Consider the following 10,079-nt stretch of genomic DNA (forward strand, 5'->3'; position numbering starts at 1 on the left):
GTGCAAGAGGCACGAGATGTTGTCCTAGTGCAAAGAAGGAAACAGGCCCCCTGGCCACCCTTTGAAATGTGAAATACAGCAATAATCAGGGTTCGATTGCGCCCTCAGGCTTTTGGGCCCCGGTGCCACTGCACCGGTTGCATTCATGGAAGCCACACCCATGGCAGCAAGGTGGTCTTATGGAAGAGACAGCAGACGTCTTGTAGGGGAGGCAGGAGACGGGCCTTGCAGGAAAGGCAACAAGGGGGGCAGTTGGGGAGGCAGCACAGGGACCAGTACTGGAGGCAGTCGAAAGTAGGGGAGGTAGCAAGGGCCTCTTGAAGGCGAGGCAGCAGAGGGAAGGTGGGTCTTATAAGGGAAGCAGCAGAGGGGCCCAGCAGGGGAGGTAGCAGAGGGGCCTTGCCGTGGCTATAGCTCTCCAAAAGGCTCCCGAAGCTGCCATTCCTCGACGGATTAGGATAAATGCTTGAAATTACACTGGGACAGAACTAACTGCTGGAGCAGGATGAAGGGGTCGCAGAGGAGTGAGAGAGTGGTGGTGAGAGAAGGAGCTGCTACTTTATAAGTACTCTTCTGTGAGGCCTCCGGCACAAGCTATTTTTGTTCTGAACCCCTAGTCAGATCAGTCTAATCTGTCGTCGCCCTTTCCCTGCCTCCCTCCCAGTAGCTTCACTCCTCCCCCTTCTGCGTTTGCCCCCTCCCCCTTTCCTCTAACCTCTTTTCATCTTTCTCTATGAAAATGTTAGTTATTACTGGATGTGAATAAACACAACAAAAGGCCACAATGCCCCTCACACACGGTCTTCGTTCTGCTCGAGTTGTGGCCCTCGAACTCATCCTGGCACTCCTCGCGAGCTTCCGTCCTTGGCATGCAGTGAAAGGCCGCGTGCTAATGGGGATTAGACATAGTGCAAGTGGAGTTCAGGGCAGAGCAATTCAGGCCACCAAGCCCGCTCTGGCTGACAGCGCATTGAGTCGATGTGGCTGCACAGCGTGGGGCATATTTACAAGGGGCTATCGCCACCAGAACTGTCACCTTTAGCGACGTTCTTGTGGCGCTATCCCCTTCTCCTTATTTACAAAGCGGCGCTAAGCCGCTTAACCAGGCTTAATTTCACCTTGTAGATGAGGTCCTTATTCCTGCTTCCCTTAGCACGAAAGGGGCGTGCAATGGGTGTTGCAGTGGGCGTTCTGCTGCAACACCCATTGCTTTTTGACACTGCCCCATATTTACAAGGCTGAGGCAGCACCAAAAACTAAGACCAGGGAATACCTGGTCTTAGAGTGCTGATACCAGGAGACGTTATTAATTTCTCCTTGTTTTTTTTCTCCTTCTATGTGTGCTGGAAAATGCAGCATACATAGAAAGAGCAAATCGCCTTTTAAGAGTGTTTATATGCAGGAAGGGGTCTCTTCTTGCACATAAGCAAACATCACTGCAGCGCAGGCACCCTTGAAACACAGTGCAAGGGTGCCTGCGCTGGAGCTAGGCAGCTTTATTTGTGCCAGGGCTAGGGGAAACACAGGGGTGCGCCGTATTTTTGTAAATATGGCGCATTCCTGCATTTGATAAATGTTGGAGCGCGGTGTTACCAATTTTGGCAAAACACAGCACTCCAACATTTTGTTGTAAATATCCCCCTGTGTGTCCACCTCTCTTCTGAGGTGGAAAGCAAGATGACACTGCTTCAATCTTCTGATGGGGCACAAGGACGGGGCCTCTAGAATCTACTGCTGCTGAGAGAAGGTGATGGGTTCAGGACAGCCTGGCACTTATGATTGCGTATGATAGGTTAGGGCACCTAGAACTTCGTGCTGAAGGTAGATAGTGATGTGTTGGAGCACCTAAAACCAGGGGCTGACTTCAGATGCGATTAGTTGGGGCAAGAAAAATATGTGCCTTCTGATTGTGTATGATGGAATAGGGCACCTAGATCCTGCTCTTGCTGCCTGAAGGTGTTGGGTTGGTGCACCTAGTCCCTGGTAGGGGCAAGGAGAACCTGTGCTATCGGATCATATATGATCAGCTAGGGCAACTAGACATGACAACCACTGAGAGAAGGATGGGACAGAAGCATCCTGCGGCTGCTTATAGTATGTGGTGGGTTGAGGTACCTTGGTGAATACAGTTAGTTGTTAGTTACCTAGAACCTCTTGTTGTTCTATGGGAATATTTTAGGGACCATTCATGAATGCCCTGTTTGATTACCCAGGACTTAACTCTAAAGCCCTTTTGAACCAGTTTGAACTAGCCTCTCTCTCTCTCTCGACCTCTCTCTTGCTCTCTCTCTCGCTCATTCTCTCTCTTTATCAATGTTTCCATTTCCTTTCCCCTTTTCTTCCTTTACCCAGATCCTGTCACCTTTTCTCGTCCCCCTTCACATTGGTTCTGATGAAATCTGTCTTCTTCTCCTCAGGATCACAGAGGCGTCGGTCAGCTGCAGACTAGAGAAGCTGGAGCCGGGCTTTGAAAACATGGAGCACTTCACTCTCGACCTGGAGCACGTTAAAGACGTGCTTAGAAGCCTTGATTTCGGGCCAGGTACGCAGATACCTCTCCTCTGGATGTGATCTGAAATGAAGGGAGCAAAAAATGAAACTGATCCTTTCGCTGCAGATCCCCAAATCACCAACACTGTGATCCTTCTCTGGAGGACCAACTTTGCCCCGTTAAACTTAACACACAACAATACTGAAAACGGCCCACTGTGAATTAAACACATTTAGATGCCAACTTTGGTCGACATACCTTACTAACCGGATTGATCTACACCATGTACACCATGCTGAGCAGCCAAGATCAAAGGATCCTCTGCATCCCCAGGGCAACAGGGTTAAATTAAAAACAAAGAGGCCGGGTCTTCTCTGTAGCAGGTCCAACAGTCTGGAATCCCCTACTTTTAATCATCATACCTCTAGAATGGCACTTACAACTTACCTATTTTTTGGAGATCAATTTATAAGGACTGTCAACAAGAGACCATTTATTTATTTATTTATTTATTCAGCTTGTAGAGCGCGACAGCTAGCCAAAAAGGGTTTCCCGGCGCTAAAATTAAGGTTATCGTAGTGTACGGTAGAAGGAAAATTATTGGTTAAATAACCAAGTCTTGACTGTCTTCGGGAAACGGTAGTAGCATTTGAAGGTGGAACAATTGCCACCATTAATTAATTAATTCATCCATTCTTGCATCCTAATGTCACATTAGCCAATTAGAGCAGGTAAGAGCTGTGCGGGATGGGGCTAGGTTGGAGGGGGGGTATTTCGACAGTCGATGACGAGGGTAAATACATTATTTATTTGAATTTCCACCATCATCGTCCGTTGAAACCACCCTCCCAACCCCACCTCATCATCTGTCTTCCTCGCCACAGTAATTACACAGGAACTATACTGTGACGAGGAAGACCAGGACTCGGAGTAATAAAGATTACCGGTAAGTAACCGGGGCTTTGCTAGAGCTTGCTAAGGTGCCTTTAATGTTATCAGAAAATGAGGTGGTTACAGTGCAACGGTAAAGTACTTGAGATTGATTGATGGAAACTAAAATGGCGCCTCTGGCCGTGCGACTGCCGAAAGTATTGGTAATGCAACAGCCAGCCAATAGCATGAGATAAGGGAGGTAGAGCGACCTTAGTACAGCCAATTCCTACTCCATGTGTACTTTAATGAACTGGTAATAGGTTAACAGACAGCTGTAATATCAAGACAGACCTAAAAACAGTATTAACGAGCAGTACCTAGATCCCCCGGAGACAGCCACCATCCACCGCATAGGAAGCAAGCCAAGCATGGACATAGCAACAGATAACGGGTCCACAAACAAAGCAAAGCAGATTAGACGCTAGAGTTGCTGTCGTCATAGAGCGGGCACTACAGGAAACTAAAAACAGAAATACTGTTAACGTGAAGGACGTGGTAGGGGAATCAACACAGGTGGGGAATGTACATTTGTTTATTCCCATATCGCGTTGCAACAGTCGCCGTAATGCCTTCAGAGAGCTGTTGTCCTTGGTTTCATAAATACGTCAACACTGTTGAAACAAGTGTGGCTGGGTTGAAAATAGACTTTAAGATAAGGGGCTTGTTGGGGGGAGGTGTGAATTCCATTGACAAGTTCAGTTTGGCGGCTGGTATGAGTTAGGCATTCTCAGGAGGAGGCGGGGCCAGACAGATAGCGGGGAAGGTGCTAAAACGTGTGCGTTGGCTGGGGTCGTAATCCACCACTGCGTCACACATGCTAGTAGGCCATAGCTCCAGTATCGCAGCATCACCTTTACCTTAATCTCGTGAGATGCCGATTATTGGCCCTGTACTGCATGTCACGCGCAGACCGCCAGCTGCAGACACCGCATTTGGAGTGGCATCACAGATGTCAGGCGTTGATGCCCTCTACTGGCAAGAGTGACAGAGCCTGGAAGCTCGTGCGCCATTCCAAAGTGCGTGCTAAATCTTATGACTTACACTGTTGTCTTCTTATCACATACTGTTGGGCACGCTAGGTGCCAAGATATGTGTTGTAGATCCAAAGGAATAAGCAATAGAATCTTCTTAAGAATAATAGTAGAGTTTAATTGCAGGACAGAAAAAAACATGCACCTCCTTCTCTGACCAGGATCTAACTGCCACAGCTAGAATCCCAGCAATGTCAGAATGCATAAAGGAACATTTACACTACACTAAGAGTGACATAATACTGAATGAAATGGAAAACAGACTACACAATACAATAAGAATAAAATGATATTTACAACACATCTCCCTCCCTTGGAACATTAAAGGGAATACAAATATAAAGATCATTGTAGCATAGAGTCAACGTATATAATCATCCAAATGGAAAACAGACTACACAATACAATAAGCATAAAATGATATTTACAACAATATGGTATCTTGTGGTTATGTCCCTGGCAGCTTGGATTGTGTATATCAGGGCATGATTGTGGCATTTTTGAGGAGGTACAAGTCTTGTTAAAAGATGCCGTAGGTTATTCTGAGTCTAGCTATATATATCTGTACCGTACTCCTACCATTTTTTTAGTAGAGGATAAATATTGCTGCTGCATTCTAATGAGCTTTTCTCCCCTGAAATGTTTTCATCTATAAAACTAATTGGCAAAGCTCTGTGTGGGGGCCTTTATCAGTCTGAAAGTGGCCGAAGAGTGTGATAGAGTAGTCAGTTATATTAGTGTCCTCACGGCCTAGTGTTCAATTGCACTACGTCATCCACACTGCGCCTGTTTCGCATCATACGCCCCCAGCAATACTAGCTGCTTTCACTGCACAGCCAGCTATCACTGACGTAAATCCCTTCACCCATTCAACTTCACTCTCAGTAGTATTCCATCCCTCCCAACCCTCCTCATTACCCTCTCATGGACACTACCTAAAATATCACACGAGTAAACTCTTTCCTCCACTACCCGTTTACCCACACTGCCCTTCCCCTGCCCTCATAATCCTACTCTGCCCATATCTTTTGTCAGGACACTACTTGCTCTCATTCTCTTCTGTGTCTCAAGCGCACAACTCACCTCTCCCCACTGCCTCCACCACCCACAGCTACTCCCTCACCCACACTACTTCCATCGTCCTCACCTACTCCCTCACCCACACTACTTCCATCGTCCTCACCTACTCCCTCACCCACATTCCCTCCATCACTTACACAACCTCCTCGCTCACTGTTACCATCTCCCCCTCACCTTTTCATTCAGCCGCACCAGTCCCTCCCATACATTTTACCTCCTTACCAAACTACACTCTCATCCCGATTAGATTTCCTTCTTATTGTTTACCACTCTATAGCTGAGGACCTCTCTCAGGGCCCAAAGCTCCTCCCTAAAAGCCAGCAGGCACAAGTTCCCTTTGACACTTCCAGACTCCCTAAGCAGGACTTCGCCTAAATGTATGTTCAAAGTCCAATTTATGAACAATCAACATTTGAAATCCATCTTGAAACACTTTCGGTCTATGTATAGTTATAGAACATTATCTTAAAATAGCTTTCTATCCTCCTGACCCGGAAGTGTTTTTCTGAACTCTGATATACTAGTTGTGGAAGCCTGGATTTCAATGATTTTCTTTCTTTCTGAAGGTGAAGCAGAGGGAGAAGAGGAAGAAGATGAAGTAAGCGAAGACGATGATGATACTGAAGAATACCAAGATATTCCAGAAGGCATAGCGGAGGGTAAGAATCACCCAGACATGGGAACCAACTGGCTCTCAGAGAACTCAGGGGGTGGATATTGAAACTTCAAGGGAGCAAAAAGCAACTGAGGGGCTGGGGCTTCAGCGGGGTGGGCCTGGATCCGGAGGGCAATATAGCGCAGGGGTGAGTGGGAAGGGCACTCGGAGCAGGGACTAGGTGGACCAGTTCATACTAGGCGACTTACCGAATATGGAGGGTTAGAGGGAACAGGAGCTGGACATGGAGATCCCTCACTGGGCAGGTCTGTCTGTGGAGGGTCACGGGTGTGACAGTAGCAATAAAGCACTAGACAGATATCTAAGAATACTCAGTGCTATATTTGTACAAAGATATGTACCAGGGCTCGTGTCAGGAAGGTACTGTAGCTTGCACCACACATTGTCCCTGCCGTGCTGCCAATGATAGTAAAAACACAACTATTAACCATCAGACAACTACAAATGTGACGATTCTGACTATTTCAGGATCCCAAGCTATAAGGATGGCTTGGCCGGCAGGTAATAGTATTTTTTTTATGTATATTGAATTAACAATTAACTGTTGTGATCATCTCTAATTAGCCAGACCACCTTGTGGAAAATTGTCACAAGCGCTGGTGTTGACAATTAAGTGCCAGTGCTGAGCACTTCGAAACCGTCCGACTCAAATTAAGCACTGGTTGCTATAGCTGAGAACAGGGGCTGCAAAGTGGGCAACAACGGCATAAGGAATGTCCCAGGGAGCCATATGGAATGCCCTTGAAGTAGGGGGTCGAGATTATCTACAGAGGGGCGCTAGACTAGAGTGCACATGATGTCTAGGCTGAAGGTGTCTAGTGCGTCATCTGACTATGGGGAGGGGGGGCGGGGGATGAAGGCTGGGTAGATTTTATCATACAATAGAGTGGGGACAGAGGGATGAGGGGGGAGGGGACCATCATAAGGCTTCAGCCGCCATTCTTGTGTGTGTTGAAAACACAGGGCACGCTGCCCATCTCCGCTCGCAGCCACAAAGGAGGCCTTCAGCTCTCGAGAGGAGTCACATGACAGCAAGCCGCTGCTCAAGGCACCCGCAGGAGCATGTGAAGGAAAGAGGGTGAGGAGTGCAACAGGCCCAGAGGGGAGGGAAGAGAGCGGGAGGCAGGAAGAAGGAAAGGCTCGGGGTGGGCTGAAGAATGTGGACAGGATGGGGGAGATAGATAGGCAAGGAATCGAGAGAGAGACGAGAGCGAGAGGGAGGGAGCAAAGTCGAGCAAGTAAGAGTAGGTGAAGCGAAGGGGAAAAGGTGTCGAGCAAGAGTAGGTGAAGCGAAGGGAAAAAGGTGGTGAGAGCGGTATTTTCCCCGAGAGAGTGAAGCAGAAAAGATTTCTAAACCTCTCAAAATCCTGCACTGAAAGGTTCCCCGGAGGTCTTCTTACAACCTGAGGAAGCTTCTCAGCATGAAACAAGCAGCTGCAACCCTCATAACCCATGTTTTTCGGAGCCTTCTTTGGCTTTCGAGTGAGAAATAACCATTGTAAAGTCTTCCAGAGCTGCTTCTCTGAGTCAGTAACCAGACGTAGACAACACATTTTACCTTGAAACAGTGTCTAGGTGCTGGAGACAATGTGTTAAGAGAAAATGCAAGGGTGTGTCATTCACAGAAGAGGATGAGAACAGAGACACGAATAAGAACGTATTGTTTTAATACATACAGATAGCAGACAGGACTACTGCGCCACCTGAGATGGAGGGGAACAGCCATCTAGCTCTTTACCTTGCCATTTGATACATGACCCCTCTGATCTTTGTTCCTACCCTAACTATACTCAAATCTCTCCTTGTTATCAGATACATTTCCCCGTCCTATTTTTTCTTATTATGGCCAAGACTACCCTTTCCTATTACCTGCTTCTTGCTACACCCATCACACACCTGTCTATGTAGTGAGACAACTCTGAACTTAAGCCACCTCATATATACTTCTAATGTCAGGCAACCCTACATCTAGCTCCAACCATTACACGCCAGCTTCTGTGGTCAGCCAACCTAAACTACCTCAGTGATCAGACACAGCTAACCACCGCCCTGCCAGAACACTTCTGGAGCTGTGGAGTAATGACCCAGCCCCACCTACACGGATCACACATGTTAGTATGATCAGGTAGCTCTGCATAATATACACTTTATTGCCATTTGTGGCCTGGCTGCCCTCACATTATGCCCTGCGGCGACAAACATTCCAGTATGTACACATACATTCGGAAAAAATAAAATCATTTTTGAATGAATAAACTGCCCTGCCCACAGAACTACCAGTCACACATCTGCCCCTGTGGTTTAACAACCCCTCCTGTTGTTCTGCCCATCACCCACCCCCCCCAGTGCATTCATCGCTCACGTGTGGCATTTCTTGTTTTCAGGACAGCAATGACTGTGTCGCTGAACTCCCGAAGATGAGGAAAACCCTCACTGCGCAAACTACCTGACATGGATTGGGGGCGCCCTGAACCTGCAGCCACCCCTTGCCCCCTGAGGACAGTAAGGAGTGGGCAGAGTGTGATGTGGATGCACAGGAGCATCGCCCAAGATGATCTACAAGAACCATGACTCCTTGAAAGCTTTTGGAAATGTGCTCAAAGAACACTTTCTGTGTTTCTCAACGGGGCCTTTGGCCTTTATCTTCTCTCTCTGTACATAGCTGTAGGATACACTAGCTTTGTGATGGGATCTGGGTGTGTGGCTGGACCTCGGAGCCCTGGTCCGGTGTAGATTCTTACATTTTGTAGGGGTGGACGCCCCGCATCAGCACCTCCACACCGCACTTTTTTTATATTCACAACGTGGATGCCTTGGTACCACTAAGATAAGCAATCCAGGGACTTTTTGTCGTACTGTATTTCTTTCAATAAAACAAACGGGTATGTGCTTTTCACGACTCCTTGTGCTCTTTGTGTGTGAACACACTGCATTTGGCCTTGGTAAGCATATTTTGTGGCGCAGCCGAAAACATCACCAACTCAAAACCTTATCAGTCATCATAGGGAGACAATTTTCTAATCCTCCAATGGATGCTGCATCTAAAATGAAAGGTGGCCTGGGATTGGGACACAGCCTATCACGTGGCAGGTGACCCTTTGTAAGGCCCCGGGTAAAGTGAAACACATGTTCAGCCAGCTAAGGTTAGACATTCACCTAACTCTTCTGCAGCAGCAGATTTCAGACAGCATCCGCCCATACATAAAGCTCCCATTTTTATAACATTATGGATTCGGGGCTTGAGAAGATGTCTCCCCTTGGTTCTTTTTTCCTACATTTCAAGTCTGACCATGTTATGGCTACTTGCTGCTCCCTGAGATTGTTAATTTGTTTTTGCCAGGTGGGCTAGTGCAATGGGCTTTATTGACTCGAAAATGCCCCTACAGCTCTTGAAGATAGTGCAGGATGGAAGGTCGAGCAGCTCACCTCAATATAAGACTATTCACCCTCATATTAGAAGAACCCTTTGTACCCACTAAAGCTAAGGACTTTGTCTCAAATTGCACACCCCTATACAAGAACCTGGATTTTTGTTTGCAAAAAAAATAACAATCTTGTCACACTCTGTAGCTTACTGCTTCATGAATCCTTTTGAATAGTTCCCAGGTGCCCCAGGTGATTAGTATGGGCACCTGTTCGAACCTTACACTTCTATCACAGGCCACTGACATACCATTAGCCGACCATATGCTCTGTGGCTGTAAAAATGTTTAATTAAATATCTATGAGTACCCCACATATGCAGACATTTAAGTACACCAAAGGGGTGATTCAGCACAGAGGGAAATTAGTTCACTTCAGACCAGTGGAGCTGAAACAATTTCTGGAGTGGGGGTAGTGCTATTAATGTTACATCACTGAAAGTGAT

At 47.1% G+C, this 10,079-nt stretch overlaps 1 protein-coding gene across 1 annotated transcript in view; it reads left to right on the plus strand.

Annotated features, from left to right (window-relative positions):
* Nucleotides 1-9,103, plus strand: part of TRIM63 (tripartite motif containing 63) — a 42,089-nt gene extending 32,986 nt beyond the window's left edge. The window contains exons 7-9 of the mRNA XM_086957658.1: nt 2,418-2,542; nt 6,102-6,194; nt 8,596-9,103. Coding sequence (XP_086813784.1) covers nt 2,418-2,542; nt 6,102-6,194; nt 8,596-8,606 — 229 coding nt within the window. The 3' untranslated portion in view covers nt 8,607-9,103. The remainder of the gene's footprint in view (nt 1-2,417; nt 2,543-6,101; nt 6,195-8,595) is intronic.
* The last annotated feature ends 976 nt before the right edge of the window (nt 9,104-10,079 follow it).

The sequence above is a fragment of the Lissotriton vulgaris genome, chromosome 2_1 (assembly GCF_964263255.1).
Source record: "Lissotriton vulgaris chromosome 2_1, aLisVul1.2, whole genome shotgun sequence".
NCBI lineage: Eukaryota > Metazoa > Chordata > Amphibia > Caudata > Salamandridae > Lissotriton > Lissotriton vulgaris.